General features: G+C 37.8%; 1 protein-coding gene across 8 annotated transcripts in view; it reads left to right on the top strand.

Annotated features, from left to right (window-relative positions):
- ANK2 (ankyrin 2) overlaps positions 1-23067 on the top strand; it is a 336115-nt gene that overhangs the window by 240050 nt on the left and 72998 nt on the right. For 7 of the 8 annotated variants that reach the window (XM_029941812.1, XM_029941804.1, XM_029941796.1 and 4 more), the window contains exons 19-23: positions 5035-5133; positions 5839-5937; positions 11868-11966; positions 12898-12996; positions 21594-21666. In XM_029941812.1, the coding sequence (XP_029797672.1) occupies positions 5035-5133; positions 5839-5937; positions 11868-11966; positions 12898-12996; positions 21594-21666 (469 nt within the window). Of the gene's footprint in view, positions 1-5034; positions 5134-5838; positions 5938-11867; positions 11967-12897; positions 12997-21593; positions 21667-22849; positions 22904-23067 lie in introns of all 8 variants that reach the window. The other variant, XM_029941791.1, reaches the window with a different exon arrangement.

Here is a 23067-nt window from a genome sequence, read left to right as displayed (position 1 = left end):
AGACCCCGAATAGCCAAAGTTATATTGAAGAAGAAAACCAAAACGGGAGGCATCACAGTCCCAGACTTTACCCTCTACTACAAAGCTGTCATCATCAAGACAGTATGGTATTGGCACAAAAACAGACACATAGACCAATGGAATAGAATAGAGAACCCAGAACGGGGCCCATAAATGTATGGCCAATTAATTTTTGACAAAGCAGGAAAGAGTATCCGATGGAAAAAAGACTGCCTCTTTAGCAGGTGGTGCTGGGAGAACTGGACAGCAACATGTAGAAGAGTGAAACTAGACCACTTTCTTACACCATACACAAAAATTAACTCAAAATGGCTGAAGGACTTGAATGTGAGACAGGAAACCATCAAAATCCTTGAGAAGAAAGTAGGGAAAAACCTCCTAGACCTCCACCGCAGCAATCTCCTACTTGACACATCCCCAAAGGCAAGGGAAATGAAAGCAAAACTGAACGCTTGGGACTTCATCAAGATAAAAAGCGTCTGCAAGGCAAAGGAAACAATCAAGAAAACTAATAGGCAACTGACAGAATGGGAAAAGATAGTTGCAAATGACATATCAGATAAAGGGCTAATATCTAAAATATCCAAGCCATTTTTCTTAGCCCAACTGAGCATCAGAGGCACCTGGGAGGTTGGGGGGTGGGGCAAGGAACTCAGTAAAATGCAGACTTCTGAGCCAACATCAGCCTAGCAAGCCTGGGTAGTGGTGATGGTGGCCAGAGAATTAGTGTTTTTAATAAAGAACTGCAGTCATCTAAGTCTTTCTCCAGAGAATGGCTTTAGAGGACACATACATAATAGAGCAACAGTTAGGAATAAGGGGGAAAGATATTCAAATATGAAAATATTTGGACTTTATAAGTACATGTCTGTCTATACATATCCCTCTATGTCTATGTATATCTATAGCTCTACATACCTATCTACCTGCCTGCATACCTAGCTACCTATTTAATGTATAGTAATACATTATATTTATGTATACTCCACTGGAGCCAGCTGCTGAGAAACTAAAAGTTGAAGTCTATATTTGTAAGTTAGTTCATCATTTATTTATTTATTTTTACTGTTCTAGGCTTATTTACTTATCTGAGAGAGAGAGAAAGAGAATGAATTCCAAGCAGGTTCCATGTTGACATAGCACAGAGCCTAATGCAGGGCTCTGAACCCACGAATTATGGGATCATGACCTGAGCTGAAATCAAGAGTCAGATGTTTAACTGACTGAGCCACCCAGGTGCCCCATGTTAGCTCATCATTTATATCTCTTAATGCTTTTTGTCACACAAGTTATAGGGTTAGTGAAACTTAGCTTTCTTAGGATTTTCTGCAAACTCACAAGTACAATGTTTTCTACATCTCACTGTTGAGCTAATTAATATTTTTGGAGACTCACTTGTAAATTGGTCTTAATAATGTTTATCAATAGGTCATGTAGTATTATGTCCTTTAGAAATAGCGATGTAAAAGACAGTTGTCTTGAACGCCTCTAGAGTCCTATTCTGTGTCTTTTTCACTGAGAAACATTCCAGTAAATCCCTGGCCCTTTTACACATCTCAGTTCTCTATCTAAAGTCCTCACAGATCCTTTTTTAAAGTATAGTAAGAAATATTTGTAGAGTTAGCCCTCCAAAAGATATTTATTTGCATTTTAACATTTTAACATGAATGATCCTGATGAAGCCTTACATTCAATGTATCAGCTGTTATTACAGTCTGGGGCATGGATTTCCTTGTGGCCATTGAAACCATGCCGTTCAGGTGGTCATTTACCTACTGTGGATATTCTCACTACCAGACCAATGGTAGAATACTTCATTTAACATCAGCATATGAAGAGGGCAGAGAGTGTTTATTGTCTATTACAAACAAATATGCACTTGAAAATAAACATAAAAAATCCATAAATAAACCAAGCAAAATTTTGAGTGAAATGAAATTCTTGACATTTCATGAAACTGATCAGGCAATGCTTCTGGTACTGCTATTTTTAATTTGTAAAAATAGTATACTCATATCTGGAATCACTCAACTATGTCCTTCCTGATGGTATTCTTTTTTTTTAATTTTTAAAACATTCATTTATTATTGAGAAGCAGAGATATACAGATCATGAACAGGGGAGGGGCAGAGAGAAGGGGGAGACACAAAATCTGAAGGAGACTCCAGGCTCTAAGCTGTCAGCACAGAGCTTGATGCGGGGCTCGAACCCACAAACTGTGAGATCATGACCTGAGCTGAAGTCGGAAACTTAACCAATTGAGCCATCAGGTGCCCCTGATGGTATTCATCTAAACATATCAGTTCCTTTAAGGGAGTTTTATCAGTCAGTCAGCAAATATTTAATGAATATTTTTGAGTTGCATACTTTACAGTGAAGAAATGTATTCAGTTTTGAACCACAAACAAATGTTATCTTCATAACAATGATTTCAATATTAGATTTGAGTGCTGTCCTAAAGAAGGTATGATGTATTTGTCACTAGAATAAAACTTTAGTAAATATGCTCAGATATATCTGAATAACAATACAACATATAGAATCTATCTATAAAAATATAACCGTACCCTTTGGTTGGTATTATAATGAGAAAATGCCACATTAGGTAAAAGGCAAAGCCAATAATACATTTTCCCAATACTTTTGAAAAGTGCGTATATTGTTTTGCTGTTCAAGACCAACTGAGATCCAGAATTTCATACTCTCCAAATGATTATTTCTCAATAAGAACTACAGAAATTCTTATCTAATCACCATATGATGATAAAACCAGTTGTAGAGTTCACTAGTCAATCTTAGGAAATAAATTCCTATTTTTGAAAAGAAGTCCTTTAGCATCTTCTATTTGCTTGGTGTATTAGAAAAGTTTTCATAATTTGAGTTCGGTATGCAATTTTATCATAATAAAATGTAGAGGATTTTCCTACTGGTTGTATTGTAGAAAATCAATTCTGCAAATGTTATAGGAAACAACACATATATTTGGCCTGCCATAAAAAATGTCTTTAAGATATTCAGTGATAATTTCTCTTTGTAGTCACTTCAATAACATTTTAAAAAGATCAATTGTTTCCATAAAGAGAAATATTTTTATGCTTGCTGTTTTCATAAGAAAATCAAAATGAGGAAGAATCTTCTGTTTTGTCCTAATATTCATATTATTTATACTTTAAGACTCTATAATATTTGTTTAGAAGGACATTTGGGGGCACCTGGGTGGCTCAGTTGGTTAAGCATCTGACTCTTGATTTCTGCTCAGGTCATGATTTCATGGTTCATGAGTTCAAGCCCCACATCATGTCAGTTCAAGCTGACACTGTGGAGCCTGCTTGGGATTCTCTCTCTTCCCCTCTCTCTCTGCCCTTCCCCCACTCGCCCTTTTTCTTTCTCTCTCTCTCAAAGCAAACAAATAAACTTAAAAAAAGGTCCTCCTGCTCTTTCAAAGTTTATTTACTTATTTTGGGAGAGAGAAAGAGTGAGAGCAGAAGTAGGGGAGGAACAGAGAAAAAAGAGAGAGAAGGAATCCCAAGCAGGCTCCACACTGTCAGTGCAAAACTTGATCTGAGGCTTGAACTCACCAACTATAAGATCATGAAATCAAGAATTTGATGCTTAACCAACTGGGCCACCCAGGAGCCCCAAAAAGTGAGGACATTTTAATGCAAAAAGGTCTATATTCCATCTCATCCTGATGGTTTATGGAACTCAAAGCTGAGCTCAGCCAAAACTATAAGGATTAAAAAGCCCCAAGTCTCAAATGAAAAATCTTCTCTCTCCTTGGAGAATGTTTTTCTATCTGTACATATCAACTTATGCTTTCTAAAGGTCAGAGAACTTGTCCATTTCTAGGAATATACCCTGGACAGAGATCACAAATTTTGAAGAACAAGGCTTAGCTGTCTCAACCTAACCTGACTACAAATCCGTGGCCGGGGAGTGCAGGGGTGGGGGGCTAGTTGATTCTAACTGGACATGAATTGGGAGAGTGGGAGTGAGGGTAGGAGGGTGGAGGTGTGTTGTCCACTCAGAACATAAGGAAGCTAGCTCAGAATACAGCTGCAGGATGTACAGGAAGAGGATGAATATACTAGGTATCCGAGCAATAGTAGGGGGAAAGACACATACGGTAGGAATATACTATTAATTAGCATACAGGGCAGAAACTTCTGTTCACCGATATATTCAATACCTAGAACAATTCTTGGCATATGAAAGGTGCTCAGAAAACACCTGTTAAATATACAAATGATTTAGGTTTTAAAGGTAGTCTGTTCATGTCAGTTTTGTTTGTTGGAAACTACTTGCACATGTAGTGAGGCTGCCAGATTGCAGCACTGATTGAATAAACCACTTTCCCCTCTTCTTTCTCTATGCTTTCATCTTGTATTAATTCATAACTGTACTTCAATTGTATGTACAATTAAGATATTCACTTGATGTGTATATGTCAAATATTTTACATAAAATGGGCCAATTTATGGTGCTATGTATAAATGATGGGGTCACATTTATCATTTAGAGGAACCTCCAAGATAGTATTCTATCCTTGGGTGCTGAAGAAAACTATTCTCAGCTCAGTTTCCTGTAACCTTGTACATTTCTTACATTGAGATGATATTTTATTGATGAAAATACAGAGTATTTCTACAGCTATAAAGTAGAAGTGGGTTGATAGATTATTTAAGGGACTAAATAATTTCAGCAGGTGGCACAGATGGATGTGAAATGAATGTTGTTTGGAAGCTTATTAGCTGAGTTATTTTCAAGTCTCACATTATAATTTAGGTACCCAAAGATAGAAAATATAATTTGTTGTTGAAAGTGTTGTTTAACTTAGAGATTATGTCTTAAATGGAAAGACATATTAACTTGGAGGCTTTATCTTAGATATCAAAAGTTTCAGGTTCCCGGGAGACACTATGAATTTTCTAGGACTTTTTTAAAGACATGACAGTATAGATGGTGAAATATATTTCCTTCAGATATACCCATTTGCTTCCATTCTCTCTATAGAGTGGACTCACATCTTTACACCTCGCAGCCCAGGAAGATAAAGTGAATGTTGCTGACATTCTTACTAAGCATGGGGCAGACCAGGACGCTCACACAAAGGTAAAACACAAATTACTTTGAATATTGTAACATGTTCTGACCTGGATGGTTCCCAGTAGCCCTCATTAGGTTACCCAAGTCCAAGCCTTCCTCAAAACTCCGTTCTGAATCCATTATGACTTTCTTTTCCTCACAAACCTATAATGGTTCTCCACTTTTGCTGGAATCACGTCTAAATGGAGATCATGATATCAGGACCCTTTAAAAAAGGGTTCTAATTTTGCTGGCTTAAGTCTTCCCTCTCTCCCTTATTGCTTCTGCCATCAAGATGACTTGCTGTTTTCTTTCTGTATTTACTTGCCTCCAAGCCCTTGGTCTTAAAATGGTTTTTCCTTCTCTATGCCATCAAACTTTTCAAACCCACCTAAGCTACATTTTTCATGCATCTCTTCAACATCCTTCTATCAGACTCCATCTCTCATCTCTGTCTTCAGATTCAATTATTTGTGTCTCCCTCGGGCCTTTGTCAGATAAAGTCACACACGTGTCTGATTTCCTTTGTTGGTGTGAAGTTCCTTGTGCTCTGCGATCTGCTTCAGTCCATATTTGTATCCACAGGGAGTGTAAATGATCTGCTAAATAATATGTGGACAATGGAATAGTATTTTTACCCATCATACCGTAACTGAAATTCTGCCTCATCCCTCTGCCCTTGAGTATTAACCACTAGAGTTATTTATTTGTGTGTTTATTTATTTATTTTAGCTTGGTTACACTCCTTTAATTGTGGCCTGTCACTATGGAAATGTGAAAATGGTCAACTTTCTTCTGAAGCAGGGTGCAAATGTCAACGCAAAAACCAAGGTAAAATACTTGTAGTCATTTTTAGTTTCTGTAAGCAAAAAGCTTTCGCAATGTGGACACTTCACTAGCTCACCATAGCTACAAGTGTGTTGTTTTCTTTTTAGTTCTTCTGAAGTAATTTTGAATAAGCAATTTAGTTTTGTTCAATTGTTTGAGATTTTTCCTTCTCATAACCTTTGATATCCATGTAGGTTAAGTTCAGAACTACTTATATTATAGATCTAAAGCTATCCAGTTAACAATTTGCTGCAGAATGCAATAAAAGCCTGCTAGAACACTTTGATGTTCTGGCTGATTCTTCATGTTATTTCAAGGCCTTGGGCCCCCTTCCTGCCAACCCGTTTTTCTACATGAAGAAATATAGACAGGCAGCCTAGACCCTATGCCTTTCATCTTTTTAATTTTTAAACTAATATTTATTAAATGCATTTACTATATAAGACTGTTATATATGCAGTCATATGTAATAATATATATGATATATACTGCTATTTAAATGCATGTTATTTGTTATATATATATTATATATGACTTTATTTATATTAAATCATTTGATCCCTTAATAACCTCATAGTCGGATGCTATTCCTATCCCTATTTTACACTGTGAATTTAAATAACTTATCTAAGGTCACAGAAGAATTGGAATTCACACTCAGACAGTCTGCCTCAGGGCCAAAGCTCTCAAAGCTGTGGTATAATGCTCTAACTTCTACATCGCTCTAGCTGTTTAATGTCAACTCACTGTACCAAAAATCTTATCAGTCATCATTCAGTCTCCTACCTGACATTTATCCCATGCTATCAAATCCTCCTCTTGAGTTCTCTGTTTTCTTCTCCTGAAGAGTTCTCTCCTCTAGTCATCTTTTTCCATGTTTTCAAGCCTTTATAATGTGACCTGAACTAATGGAAGTTGTCAGACGACCACCTCATAACTTCCCTTCAACTAAACTAACCTATTAGTGGTTCACTTCCTCCCAACAATATTTTCCTAGTCTTTTCCTCTCCTAAGATGCTCTCTTTTACTTATTTAAATCTTATCTGTCCTTAAACTACAACTTTCATAATGATTTCTCTAAGTACTTGAACATTTTGGTTACTATGTCCTGTGAATAGCAATAGTGCTTTCCTTTTAAATATGCATGTAAAACATTTTTTTTAACTTTTAATCCACGATCATACTATAGTCCTCCACTGTATTTTTTTAGGTCTTTATTCTATTTTGAGAGAAAGAGAGAGAGTGAGCGGGGCAGGAGCAGAGAGAGAGGGAGGCATAGAATCTGAAGCAGGCTCCAGGCTCTGAGTGTCAGCACAGAGCATGACGTGGGGCTCGAACCCACAGACTGTGAGACCATGACCTGGACTGAGCCACCGAGCTGCCCCAAAACATTTTTATTAGTAGTACATATTTCTAAATCTCTGTGTTTTTATTGGTGATGCATGACAAAAGATTAGGAGTGTTCTAATCACCTCCTCTTTACCCTTGAGGGAAGGATCCCTCCCTTTAAATATACACCCTGCCTCTAGCAAACCATTAATCTGTTCTCTTTATCTATGAGTCCAGATTTTGTTTTGTTTAGATTCCACACATAAGTGAGGTCATACAGTATTTGTCTTTCTCTAACTTATTTCACTTAGCATGATGCCCTCCAGATCCATCCATGTTGTTGCAAATGTCAAGATTTCATTCATTTTTATGGCTGAATGATTTACATTGTGTGTGTGTGTGTGTGTGTGTGTGTGTGTGTGTAGTTTTATTTCTGTCTTTCTTCATTCATCTATTGATGGGCACTTAGGTTCCTGCATATCTTAGCTATTATAAATAATGCTGCAATGAACACAGGGGTACAGATATCTTTTTGAGTTCATGTTTTTGTTTTCTTGATAAATATCCAGAAGTAGAATTACTGGACCATTTGGTAGTTCAATTTTTAATTTTTTGAGGAACCTCCATACAGTTTTACATAATGGCTGCACCACTTTACATCCCCACCAGTCCCACCAACTCTGTCACATTCGGAATATCACGTGGGAATGCTTAGTGAAGCAGTGATGTGTACAGCCTGGGTGGAAGTTGTCAAGGATAATGCAGAGTGGACTTGAGCCCAGAGGTCTCGTCCTGTGGCAACAGAAAGGTCCTACTCAGCAATGCAAGGTTGGAACATAACACCACACTTCAGGGCACGCCAGTTATTTCAAGGGAAAGAGAAGTGAATAATAGAGCTACTGCGGTGATGCATAACATAACTTGCAGCTCCAGGTTCTTTGGTCCAAAGAAATATCTAATTACATGTCTGTTCATTTAAGTTTATATATCAGAAATTTTTTATTGCATCTATATGAGGGGGCTCAATTAAATTACTGTAGACCCCATTTAAAAATTTTCAAAGTCATCATTCGAAGTTGCTAATAATTAGAAACACAAGTTTTGGAAGTTAGTCTTTTTATATCTTCTTAGAAGCAGAAAACACAATCATGTCAATACATAAGCATATTTACAAATGAATTAAAAATAATTATTTTAGGGGCACCTGAGTGGCTTAGTTGGTTAAGTGTCTGACTTCAGCTCAGGTCATGATCTCGTGGTTTGTGAGTTCAAGTCCAGTGCTGGGCTCTGTGCTGACAGCTTAGAGACTAGAGCCTCCTTCTTATTCTATGTCTCTCCCTATCTCTGCCCCTCCCATGCTCATGCTCTGTCTCTCTCTGTCTCCCAATAATAAATAAAAATGTTACAAAATTTAAAAAATAGTTATTTCATAAATTGTAACTACTACTATTGATTTTTAAAACTTCTCATCAGACTCTGTCAAGAACAGCTGCTGCCTAGATTCTGAGCAGTTCTGGACTTCTCATGAAATTGTACTTAGAGATTACTTATAAGCTTGAAGACAAATTCTCAGGCATTAGCACCCAACCCCATTTCTGCTGCATCAGATCACACATACGCATATAGGAAAGACATTCCTTTTTTTTTAAATATTTATTCATTTTTGAGAGAGAGAGAGAGAGAGAGAGCGTGAGCAGAGGGGCAGAGAGAGACAGGGACAGAGACTCCAAAGTGAGCTCTGCACAGATTGCAGCAAGCCTGATGCTCAAACTCAGTAACGATGAGCTGAAGTCGGACACTCAACCAACTGAACCACTCCGGTGCCCCCAGGACAGACATTCTTGTTGGAACCCAGGTCTTCTCCTGAAAGGAGTAAATGCAGCTATGCAATGAGACTTTGGTGGAACTTGAAAACAGTTACTGTAGACTTTTGTTAACTGTGTGAATGTTGAAATAATATTTATAGGCCAGACATATTGTCTAGATAACACCATTTACCCACCTGCAGTTTGATATACATTCACACAGACATTTGGTTGAGAGAAAAATCTCTTTTTAACTTCTCAAGTTTTAAAAATTGAACTCTGTAGATTTGACTTGCTTTTGGAAGAAAATAACATCTTTCATTATGCCTTCAAAAAAGTGGATAGATACATAAATCAAAAGATGTTCTTTTAATAAACACCGGAATTTTTTTCACACAGAATGGCATTTTTGGAAAAGGATTTATGTTTTCTACCTCATATCTCATGTAACTATGGTTACTAAAAATTTATTTTGTTGCTGTGAAAATGTAAACCATATGTATTGTCTTTCCCCACTTTCATGATTTGGTATAAGAATTTAGAAAAATGAACTTGTTTTATGGGACTATTAGTTGCTTAAAATTAAAATGAAACCCTATAACATCAGCTTGAGGTAACCCCGATTTGGTTAATTGTATGACCAGTTTGCAAAGAGGGTTTAGAACTTCAGCATGCAAAAGGGAATTTTCTTTATAAACTATAATGCAAAGATCATAGAGCCCTTCAACAATAAAAACATTTCTTAGCAGTTTTATATAACTTTAGACAACTTAAAAAAAGTTACACAGACAACACATTTGATCCTTCACCAGACTTGAAATCGTGGCCATTCCCATTTTATGAATGAGAAAATGAAAGGTTGGGGGGGGTTGGGGATATGCTAGAAGTTGGTAGAACTGGGTTGAGAGCTCGCAGCAGAATGGGCCCAAGACTGTGGATAAGCTGCAACCAAATGTTCATGTAAAAGTTTTTGAGTTGCTCCGGACTTCCCTAGCAAATATACTCATGCACCAGAAGCTTCAGGTAAAGGCTAAATTAAATCAGGCCCAGGAGACATTTTTCTGGCCACGGTGTCCATTGAGGATTTGTAAAATGTGAGCTCTTCGGGGCAAGAATGTTACTCTGACATTATTAATTTATGTAAGCGCAGTGTCTCCTATTTAGCACATAGCATGTGGCTAGTAAATGCTTGCTGAATGAATTAACTTAGTTGATACTAAGAGGTGAACTAAATTTGGTTGGTAGAACATTTGTAAACACAATGGAAGGGAAGAATTTTCAGGAAAAAAAATATCATTGACTTTATGCTTCTCAGATATCCATGAATTACTTTGAGAGCAGAGTCCCTGCAATAGCAGTAGATTTCTCCGAGTTCCTATAATTGTTTTATACGTCCAGGCTGCCTGGGGTGATTCCATTGCCAGGATGCATAACAAACATGGCAGGGCTGATGATGTTCCAGACTGATAGACTCTCACACATATGGGGACATCCCCATGGATGGAAAGGCCACAGCAAAAGCGTAGAAGGAATCATGTGGCACCTTGTGCATACAGACACTTCATGTAGATAGGAGTAGTATTGGTCACGACGCAGCAGTGACACTAAATAAAGGGTTATATATATTCCTACAAGTTCACAGTATGAGCAGGCTACTCAGAACTTAGAATCCAGACAATGGGGTCTCAAAAATATAGATGAAATTTTATCAGGATGAGACAGGTAGATAATAAAAAATGTAGTCTGATAGCAATTGGCCATCGTGATCTACACAGGTTCTGAACCTAGAACGATCACGAAGAAATGATTTAACTGTTCCTTTCCATTTAATGACCTCTGACACGGGAAGATTATTCATTTATTGAATCATTTATTCACTCAGTCATTATTTATGGGATGCTGACCATGTACCAAACACCTTCATTTTTAGGATGATAATAAAGATTAAAAGACAAATATAAGGTCTGGCATCCGGCACAAAATGAATGTTCAATGAATAATAGATATTAATGATTTGTTGTGCCTCAAAGGATTCTAGTGACCTTTGTTTAATTAATATGAATATGCAACCAACCCGCACCAGAGCTGTCACTCACTAGAGTTCTGAGCAAGACTGGCTTCCCATTAACCTCACCAGCAATTCCTCACACACCTGGGATTACAGAGCTTTCATCTTTGTGCAAGTTTAGACCAGAATGTTAAGAAGAACCTAACTTTTGAAGTCCTTTTTTATTGATAGTGGGCCACTCAGCTTTCAATGAAATCTTCCATTCTCTAAGTATGCTCTTTTTTGGCCAAAGCTGCTCTCTGAAAGGAATAGAAGATTTTGATTTACTTTCCTTGATTTAGAGTCCCTAAAGTTGGCTCGAAGAGTATTATAAAGGTCATGACAAACAAGCAGTGGCTTGTGAAAATATCCTGTGCAACTTTCTGTTAAAAACATTTTACTCTTTCTTTTTCCCTAGAGAAGAAATCACTGTGATAATGCTCTTTTGTCATTAGAAATCTCTCAGCCTATCCATTTTTAATGCTAATTAGTTAAAATATAATAATAGCTATAATTTAGAGTTTGTTAGTCATTTTCATAAGCTAGTGTTTTCTCTTCGTTTAGCACACCATAAGGTGAGAGGGAGTGTTTGCTGCTGAGATTTGGGTTGGTGGGGATACTGAGCTCCAAATAAAAGGCATCTTTGGTGGTTTTGTTGTAAATAAGCCTAAGAAATTCAAAATGAAGGCTAACCTAGTTTTTCTTCTCCTGCTGCAAATCTATGCTCGGTCCGTCGCCACCGTCAACTACAGAACGGCTACACGCCTTTGCACCAGGCCGCCCAGCAGGGCCACACGCACATCATCAACGTCCTGCTGCAGCACGGGGCCAAGCCCAACGCCACGACCGCGGTAAGGCCGGCGCCGGCTGCCCCTCACCACGCCGCTGCTTCCTCTTCCTCCTCTCCCGCCCCGGCGGCCCCTTGTCGGAGCTGAGTTCTGACACATCCCCCTTCGATAAACCCCCCCGCACTCTGGAAAGCCCGGGATTTCTGGAAAGCCTTTCCAGAAATCAGCGTGACTTCTCCGGCAGTGCTTCCAGGGGAGGGAGAGCGTCGGCCGGGCCGTCTCTCTCAGGGGAGTGGGGCCCTGCGTCTAGGCTGCTGGAACGTGCTCTGCTTACAGCTGGCGCTCAGATGTGAGCGCGAGTCCGCCCCTCCCGACCGGCCTTCGTAAGGGAGCACAGTTGGCGAGGCTGCTGGCTTAGACAAAGCTCTTCGGGACGTGGAGCCATTGAAATGTAAACTAAGCAGTGCAATTAAACAAACTGGGATCCCCAGTGGCCTGGGCGGGAGCCTGAGTTGCTGGCTCGCGTTTATTTCGCTGCACCGTGAGCTTGGTGCACAGCTGTAGCTAAATATGTTACTGAGTTCCCAGTGCTAACATCTTACCTGCAGCAGATGGCCTGACCTCTGATGAGGAGTAAGACTATTTGATACGTGCTAATAATTTTTGGAGGCGTCATTCTCCGTTCAAGAGGTACTTTCCTAAACAGAGTGCATTATCTGTAGGGATGTTTGACAGCCTTAGGGTTAAAGCGTCAAGTGCTTCTTATTAGAAGAGCAGGCAGATGCAGCTTGTTGTGTTACCATGGTGACCTGGTCTATAGTCTAAAGAAGTTACAAAGAGATTCAGCTGTAATGGTAAAAACTAGTGATTTTCCTAAGCTGTGCCTTGTTTTGGAAGGAAATGCTGGCTCATGCGGATCAGCCGGTGAGCTCATTGGCTCACAGCGCCGTCCTCCCTCTCAGTTCTCACTCTTTCTCTTTTTCACTGTCTTCAGAATGGCAACACTGCCTTGGCGATTGCTAAGCGTCTGGGCTACATCTCCGTGGTCGACACCCTGAAGGTTGTAACGGAGGAGGTCACCACCACCACCACGGTGAGTAAAAGGAACTGAAGGGCTTTGACTCCATTGTGTTGGTTTTCAAGCCCTACTTTCACTTATAAAACGTGTTGAGCTTTTGGTTTTGAACTTCTTTTGGTGAGTGTATTGCAGAATGTAGAAGTACGCAGATATAAGAAATACATTTACACAAAGAACACAGGGGTTTTAGCTTTTTCTAGTTAACATCAACCCATATAAAATGTAAACATAAATTTATTTTATTTAGTTCCTCCCCGGACTGACTTCTTTGTCGTTTGGCTGCTCTGCCCTTTCCCTGTAGTTGGGTGTGACACCTACCGCTGGCATAGTGGTAGGACACTCCACAGCAAACTTCTGATCGTAGCCATGAGGTCACTCCAGCCTCTGGAAGGACCCTCATCCTCCAGATGCCGGGCTCATGGCTGGATCAATGCATTCCCCTGAGAACAACTCATCCTCACTTTCTTCTTATTTCTGATTATTTGTTTATTGAAAAAGAAAATTGATTGTTCTTAGTAGGTAAACTATATCTGCATCATGACAGAGTATATGATTAATTTTTTTATTGCTTTGAATATGACGGCTGATTCTGTAGGGGAAGCAGTGATCCTCCTTGCCCTTTGCCAGAGAAACTCTCGCAGAGTGAAGACCATGGGAATAGTGAATTGTAAGGCTCTCTTACTGTTCAGTTGGAGCAATGCTTAAAGGAGGCCTTGAAGAGGGAGACTCATAGCTGAAAGTGGAAATGCTCTTCTCTTTGCACTTCTTTTTTTTTAATTTTTTTAAAATTTATTTTTGAGAGACAGACAGAGACAGTGCGAGCAGGGGAGGATCAGAGAGAGAGGCAGATACAGAATTTGAAGCAGGCTCCAGGCTCTGAGCTAGCTGTCAGCACAGAGCCTGATGTGGGGCTCGAACCCACGAACTGTGAGATCGTGACCTGAGCCAAAGCCGGAAACTTAGCCGACTGAGCCACCCAGGGGCCCCTCTTTGGACTTACTTCTGAACATTTTTTCTTAAGCATGAGCTCTAAGAACAGCAGCTCTTTAATTTCTCTTTAAAATAGAAAAATAGAGCAACAGTATACCATTAGATGCTCTTTAGAGACAATAAGATCATTAATCAACACACACACACACACACACACACACACACACACACACACACACACACACACAAAAGCCCTGAATGAGGTTCTAGTAGATGTTTTAAGCTAGGAATGATGCATATAGAGTTTTAGAACACTTGTTTCTTTTGATAGATAAGTGGAAAAAGAAAGGAATTTTATTCTTCAGACTGACACCAAGCCCCCGTTGACATTGAGGTAGATGGAATACAGTTGGTTTGATGTGCAATTTTAAATGGAGAGGAGAATGATTTATTAATGAACTGCAAGACACAGCCTGAATTTAGATGGGAAAGAATAGTACCGCTTGTCTTCTCAAGCAGAATCTTAAAACCTTTGGCGAGTGCACCACAGTACATTTTTTAAAAGATTTAAGTAAGGTATAGTCTCAATAACTTATAGAGGAGAAAAACAAGTCTTATCACTTCCCATCACTATACTTCTCAATCGCTGTATGTGGCTGAGTCTTAATGGCGTTTTCTTACTAGATGATTTTTTTATACCAGGAAAATCTTCATATAGGGACCTGTAATATGTGTCTTTATTTGGCATCTTTCAAACAATGTATAAATCACAGATAAGTAAAGGCTTAGTGGCAAAGCACCTCAATTCTTAGAAGTCATGTTTTCTGTCAACTTTATTAGCTTTTCCATGCGCTCTCTGTTATCACGTACATACATTTTATCAAGTCACCGCTAGATGGCAACCTTGCTTTTTTTTTTTTTCTATTTGCTCTGCTTTTCCATTCATTAAGTAATTCATTTTTTCAATATTTATTAAGATATAAAATATGCTCTGGGGTCTGTGCTGAGTACTGAAGAGTCGTCAGTGGTGAAAACATTACCACTACCACCACCATGCCCCCAACCCCGCCAACACCAACTAGCGGTTTACTGTTCAATGGGAGTGAGAATGAGATGTGTTTTGTAAGAACATAAATTCTTCTTTAACAGTAACAGAACTATGGAACTTACGTGTCTGGTTTCAAAGAGATTCTAGGCTCATAAATATTACTTACAGTGAATGATTTTAACTATATAGTTCTGTATTTGAAAAGAGAAGCAGCTAGCTTGCTAAATACTATAAGCAAGTTCAGACACCTTTCAGAAATTAGGCATGTGGTCATACCTCTACCACATGTAGCTTTAGTGGAATACGAAAACTACTCTTAGAGCCATTTGCGAGCTTTTTATCTTTTCTGATAACTATGATTCTTTACATTGCCTAGCTGAGCATTTCCCCAATAAAAACCACTATACTTAGAAATCAAGTTTCTAGGTAAAAAGCCAACAAATGTAAAACATAGCATATTTGTTTTTAGTTGGGATAAGAAGTCATTGCCTACATTAACTACACAAGAATCCCATTTATCTAAATGGGTAACTTTACTGGTAACGTGTTTTGATGCTGCCCTATTTTTGCCTTCTGCTTCTCAGTATTGTATTCTTCTCTTAGAATTGTGGGTTTTATTGTTTTGTGAAATGGAATTTGGGGTTAAGGACTTAAAATAGAACTTATTCCTGTTTATTATGTGAGCCTTCTTACTTTGCACTTCCTTTCTTTAGGAAGAGATTTTCATTCATACTTTTTTCACATATTGTTATGTGAAACATGTTATCACATGCTAACATAATTTTAATGATATTAAACAATTAACATTTAGTTGATTACAGTTATGGCAGGCTTTGAGTGTAGATCTAGGATTCAGGTTTAGGCTGTCAGATTCTGAAGACCATGTTCTTAATCACTCTGACATAATTGATCTTGACTTTACTAAAAGTAGCTTAACATAAATTTTGTGAAAGAAGTGTTTTCACCTAGGGACGCCTGGGTGGCTCAGTCAGTTTAGCATCCAACTTCAGCTCAGGTCATGATATCATGGTTCATGAGAGCAAGCCTTGTGTCAGGCTCTTTGCTGACAGTTCAGAGCCTAGAGCCTCCTTCAGATTGTGTCTCCCTCTCTCTCTGACCTTCCCCTGCTCACACTCTGTCTCTCTCTCCTTCAAAAAATAAACATTTAAAACATTTTTTTTAAAAAAAGAAGCGTTTTCACCTAATTTTCTATTAAAAACAATCCACTTAAATAGAGTTCTTTGTTGATTTTCACGGAAGTATCGTATTCAATATTATTTTCTAAAGTCTGCAGATTCACTAAGCAGAATTTGGAACCACTCACTGGTGAATTGGCAAACAGCACAAGAGGGCATTTAATAATTATGTAAATTTAATAAAGTTAAACTTAATGTTACTACCATTCAAGTGTAATAGTTGAGTTACAGTTACACAACTAATGTACGAATTTCACATAAGTAGATTCTTACAATGTGCCATTTGAGCAGCCGTGTGAGTTCTCGTCCATGAAAGAACGTTTCCCATGCTCATCCTCCTTCCTGAGTTCTTTGCCCCAAAGTATGAATAAAGTCATTGTGTGGAGAGAAGAGTAAGTCTGCAGCCTGTAAGGGAGAAGCCACTGCTTCAGAAACTTCTGAGACATTTTGGAGTTGTGGCTTGTTTCCTTAACCTCTGCTCTTCTAACTTTACTTTGTAAGACCCAGCAGGGGATGTGAGGCAGTTTAGCATTCTCTCAGGATTACAATCATTGCATGTTTGCCAGAATGGACATCTGAGTGTGGGGGACACATTTCTGGCATCAGAAGCCAACAAGCTCAATTACCTAAGGCAGTTTGGAAGACTGAGCTGTGACTCACCCCTCTACTTATTGATCAGCTGTCATCGATTATTTGTGTTACTTACATAATTTCAAAAATGATCATATTTTAAGTTGCATGTAATCACTGATGTGTAGACCATAAATTACTGATTCAGCTACTAAAATAACAATGACATCATAAAGTACTGAATAAGCTACTAAAATAAAATTGACATTATATTTACATTATCGTTTAAACAACGGGGAAATGTTTGACAGGCAATTAAGGAAATGTAAGTATACAGTGTCCTAAATCTTGTCTGATACTGTAAGTCATTTCAGACAGGCATCATAACAATAATGATGCAATAAATGCATGTGAAGTTCTCTGATACCTTCTGAGGCAGAGTCAAGATCTGTTTTTTGAATATAGGCCCACTGACTAGAAGAAGGCTAAATGCTAAATGATCATTCTTGTGCAAAAAACATCATTATGACATACTATATTCTATTTGTGTATATATCCTATATCTATATCTTAATAGTAAATATCCTGTATATTATCTGAAAGCAACATTATACTGAGTGCAGAATCTTTTTAAACTTTTCACATACTTTTTTTTCCCCTAATCTGCTGTATAATTGTCTCAACCACACCTAATTGAGTAGCACTTATTTTTGGTGACTCACCTGTGTTGAGATTACCAAACCATTTTCATGAGTTTATATAGAAGAATATTATCTACATACTATTTAAATGGTTACAGAAATTCTATAAACATGTACAATTGTATAAATAGGTTTGGGAACAAAACCAAATTTAGCCTGTAGCTTCTCTGATGGGAGCCATTGTGTGTGGGCATTAGAAAGTGGCATGTTAGCCAAGATCACTCAGCACGCTACGGTGACTCGGTGAGTATGTGATACACAGGAAACGGCTGATGAGGAATATGGGCTAAGCAGAGGTCTTTTGCTTAAACCAGATATTCTCTAGTATTCACAAAATAGCATCTTAAGGACTCCTGTTTTATTTTTTACATCTTTCCCACATCATAGTAAATATTCACAACTCCTTGTTAAGCCTTCCATCTATCATATCCTGTTTATATTGCCATATTATCTAATTTAATTACATAGTATTAAATTTGTCCATTGTGCACCATTTTAACTTTGGAGTGGTTTCTAATCTTGACTACAGGATCTTAGATTCTGTACCAAGAGGAGATGCCCATGATCATTTAATTATATCCTTGTTTTGTATGCACTATTCAGATACATTTGTATAAAACCATATATTTATGTTTTGATAGTCAAGTTTTCAAAGGACCCTTCTTTTTAAAGGGAAATATGTATTCATTTCTTTTAATATTACTCATAAGTAGGAGGACTTAATCATCCATTCAATATGTATCTATTGATGGCTTTCTAAAGGTCAAGGACTACATCATGAACAAACACATTAATTATATTTGCTATATTGCATGTAGAGGGCATTTTTATTATATTTACAGAAAAATATCTATGACCAATGTGATGACTGTGTGTTAATTTTTGATTGCCACATATATTTGCTGACACTAACTTTGATAGCATTCAATGACCAAACTAAAGCAAAGCTGTTTCCACTCTTAGAAATTCTACTCCACTCTTAGTAGGACAATATTTTCTTCGAATTTCTATCATTGTCTGAAGATACAAACTAAGAATATCACTCAATTTAGCTTCATCATATAAAATATATTTCCATCACTTATTTTCAAATACAGAAGCATCCTCTTGTGGAATGTGGCCTCTGAAGTGTAAACATTCTAGAACATTTCTGCAAAATAAACTTTCTGGTGTTATCTGATAAGTAGATATCCCTTCATATTTTTGAATCATTTGCAACTGAGAATCTTATTAAACAATTAATAGAATATCATAGTTTAATAGGATGTCACTGTCTCTTTCCTATATTTTAAATGCAAATAACTTTCTGCAATTTATACACTTTTCCAAATGGGTTCCAATTTGAGTTCACAATAGACCCTTCTACACAGCTTTCTAAAAATAGTCAGAGTTGGGGCATCTGGGTGGCTTAGTCAGTTGAGCTCTGACTCTTGATTTCAACTCTTGATCTCACTGTTTGTGAGATAGAGCCCTCCATCAGGCTCTGTGTTGTGATTATGAGGCCTGCTTGGGCTTCTCTCTCTCTCTGTCTCTCTCTCTTTCTCTCCCTCCCTCCCTGCTTGATTCCATGCTCTCTCTCTGTTTCCCTCAAAATAAATAAACTTAAAAGGTAATAAAAATACTCATAGCTGGGCCCCCAGGGATTCTTATTTTATTGTTCTGTAATGGGATCCAAGTGACAGTGTTTTAAAATTTTCTCTAATTTTAATTAGCAGCTAGAGTTGAAAACCTTTGATATAAAACATAGGTTTTAATTTATACACGTTAAATTTATAAACTGATATTGAAATAAGTAAATGGTAGTCTTCTTAAGTTCATTTATTTATTGACCACCTGTTATTATCCATAATTTTGAATGAATGCTCTTGACTTTCCTAAAGTTTAGTTTGTTTTTGGTGGATAAGACATTATAGAATTATTTAAACATTATATACAGCATGCAGGAAAGCTGAATTTAATTTTTAATCTTCAACTGTGCCTGCATTGGGATGACAGGAGACTTTTTTCTTAGTTTCTTCCCTTTCTTTAACTGTTTTGTCACTCAAAAGAAAGTCTAGTTATTATGTGGATTTTAAATACGTTTTGCGTGAGTACCACTGACGTATTCAGTGAATATTTGAGAAGGACTTACCTATATTCGGGTTCTGTGGAACCAGTCATATCTTTAATGCCCCACGCTCTTGCGTCGGAGCAGATAAAGCACGGTCAGTGTGTGCGCTGTGGCACGTTCCGTGTTGTCGCAGCAAGTAGCAGCGGAGAGTCACAGTGAAAGAAATCCGTCAGGGAGGAGTGGGCAATGTTTCTTCACGGAAGCTATGTCTAATATGAGACAATAAAAGAGAAGACTGTTTCTGATAGAGAAAGGAATATATGGAAACCTTAGGAGTATAAGAGAACGTTACCTGTGAATATGGCTGTCACATGGAGTGAGGCGCGAGGCCTTCCTGCCTCTCCCTTCTACAATACCCAGGTCTTGTGAGCCCCTTGGTCTTGCTTCCTCCCTGAGGAGACGCAGAACCACTCAAAGGGTATGTAGTATCACATTGTGATTTAATCAATCTCTCTAAACATGCAGGTATATGTCTGTATGTGAATATATTTTACATTATTTGGATTTCCTTGTAGACATATTTGAAGTTCTCTATGCTTTGGGAAAGAAAAGAACTGATGATAGCGTCATTGTAGCTATTAAAACAAGTCTCTGTCATTTATGCAGCAAAGCTTAAAATCCTGAGACAACCTATTTATTATTGTATGTTAGGGGCTTAAGTTAAAAATTTGACAGGGGCGCCTGGGTGTTCAGTCAGTTGAGCGGCCAACTTCGCCTCAGGTCATGATCTCGCAGTTTGCGGGTTCGGCCCCCGCATCAGGCTCTGTGCTGACAACTCAGAGCCTGGAACCTGCTTCGGATTCTGTGTCTCCTTCTCTCTCTGCCCCTACCCCATTCATGCTCTATCTCTGTCTTTCAATAATAAATAAATGTAAAAAAATTTAAAACATAAAAATTTGACTTATTTTGAGAGATTAGGTTTCTAGAATTCCTATAAAAATGCCAGTCAATGCACTTGATTTTTAATACAGACACTAGAGATATGAGCTTGAGACTTGACTGTCTTTAGGTGATACTTAAAGTAGTGAGATTTGGATTTTTGTCTTTTTTTTTTTTAATATCACTATGGTATCCTTGGTGTCTGAAACAGTACCTGGTATGCAGTAGGCATTCTAGATGTTTCTTGAGTGCCTTGAATGACTAAAAAGTTCAGAGGCTCTTCAGTTTTAGGATGAATTTAATATTGAATTACAAGTATAATTATGATATTATGCCTGCTGATACTTGAGTCTAACATGTTTCCAGCCCTGTTCTTAGAACTCTTATTTATATTATTCCACTTAATCTTCATAACAGTTTTATGAGCTAGTATCATTATCCCTGTTTTACAGATGAGAAAATGGAGGCACAGAGAAGTGAGGGAACTTGTTAAGCCTCATAGCTAGTAAATGGCAAAGTTAGAATTTGAACCCAGGTAGCCAGTCTCCAGAACCTGGTCTCTTAACCTTACATCACATTATCAGGAATGGAAGGCAGTGGCTTTGACAGCTCTGGAGTGCTTTTGTGGAAGGCAAATAAGCAACAAACTGGAACTGTAGAACAGTGAAATAGCTTGAGGGTGATTGACTCTCTACTGTCGATCCTCTGGTCTCAGAAGACATACATCACATTTTCTGCCCAGTTTGTCTTTCATATTGTTTACAACTTCTTTTCCAATGGTTTAGTTTTTAATAAATTACATATGTTCATTGCTTCTTTTTAAAGCCTTTCTGGAGACATCACAGTTTGTTTTAGGGAAGCCCTGAAAACATCATTCTACTTTCTCAATATGAGTAACTATTAATGCCATTGTTGAAGAATTTATTTTCAAATAGGTACACAAAATAATGAACTTCCTCTTGTACCACTGCACTGGAGTCAGTGATCCTGTATCAGAAAGAACAAAGTAATTTTCATGAAAGAGAATGAGAGACTAAGCTTCCAAAACATACATGTGGAAAGATGAAATGCTCAGGGACTGATGGCTTGCTGAGGCCGTCTATGTGACCTCCTTTGTGATTCTTTTGCTCTTTTGTTGGATTTTAACTTGCGTATTAATGATTTTTTTTTCTTTCCAGACTATCACGGAAAAACACAAGCTAAATGTTCCTGAGACGATGACTGAGGTTCTTGATGTTTCTGACGAAGAGGGTAAGACTTTTATTTAGTTCTTGTGACCTTTGTCATTCCCTTACACAAAGACAAGCAAGAGATCCTTTTTCTCAGGGACTGAGCCAGTGTAGTGGGTGTGAGTGATAGCATCATGAACATTTAAAATCACTTTTCCACATTTGTTTCAAAACATCTACTTTAACCATTTGGGGAAGAGAGGATAACGATTAGTCTACTTTTTCAATGGGTCTTATCTTTAATGTGTTACTAAGTGACAGGAATGGAAAAGTGGAAAGACACTGGAAATTGGCCAACTGGTAAAAACAATTTACCTGATAATATAGTTATTGGTAGTATATGTTTTTATTATGTTAAAATACAATACACTTTTTAAAATTACATGTAAAGACCTTAAATTATACTCTCTCAATGGTACCTCGAGAAATCTCTGTTTCCGGTTGGCTCAAATGAGCAGAATATATTTTAAGTCCAGAGGAAAGGAGGCTTAGACCAGGTTAAAATTAGTAAATCATACTAATTCAACAAAGGAATTTTATTCTTTAAGTCATAAAATATGTTCTGTATAGTTTTAGAGTTGAGAAACGGTATCTAAGGCAGCAGGTTTCAAGAAGCGGGTTTTGAGAAGCCGTTGCTCTAAAGGAGCACCAGGCTCTGCCTGATAGAAGGATGAGACAGTGTGTCTCTCCCTACGTCCACTTCAGTTAGAGCAGCTGACTTTCCTGGAAGAAAAGTATCTGCCGCCAAATAATCATGCATGCAGATAATGAAGTACGTAATGAAGTATGTAACCAAATTTCAATAGTACAGTTTTCGGTCAAATGTATATGTTTAAAAAAATTATTGCCGTCGAGGATAGTACTAGTCTCAATAATAACTGCTTTTACTGAGAAATATTAGGAGGAGATTTTTAGGCTCTTCAAGATAGAACCATAAAGTAAAACTTTACTCGAGATGTTATTTGGAACCAGTTTGTTCCCTTACTGATAATAGACACTGACATAACCCAGCTTTTGTAAGACCTTATGACAAGAATGAGGAGATGTTTGGTCACTGTATTATTGAAAACAAATTAATAATTGCCAAAGCTGGCAGTTCCAAGTATTCTAATAATTTTGTGTTCCATCCTAATCCTTTCCAGCTAATTTTCGGCATCCATATATGCGCATCATATTTTGTTTTGTGGGGTCATTTTTCTTAACAGCTTTTAAACAATTCGGTGACAACTTTATTGATGGGGAAGCACTTAGTGATTCAGGTATCACTAGAAGGGATTGGAGTGAAAACTTTGCTTTTAGTTTTTCTTAACCAGATAGAAACAACTTGCTTAATATTTAAATCTGGGTGCCTAATACTAACCTGTTTCTTTTGAAATAGCATGTCTAATAGGGATGGAGTTGTGTATGTGTGCCTGTGTGTGTG

This window comes from Suricata suricatta, chromosome 1, assembly GCF_006229205.1.
Source record: "Suricata suricatta isolate VVHF042 chromosome 1, meerkat_22Aug2017_6uvM2_HiC, whole genome shotgun sequence".
NCBI lineage: Eukaryota > Metazoa > Chordata > Mammalia > Carnivora > Herpestidae > Suricata > Suricata suricatta.
The sequence above is the reverse complement of the archived record's forward strand: the minus strand, read 5'-3'. Positions and strand labels throughout refer to the sequence as shown.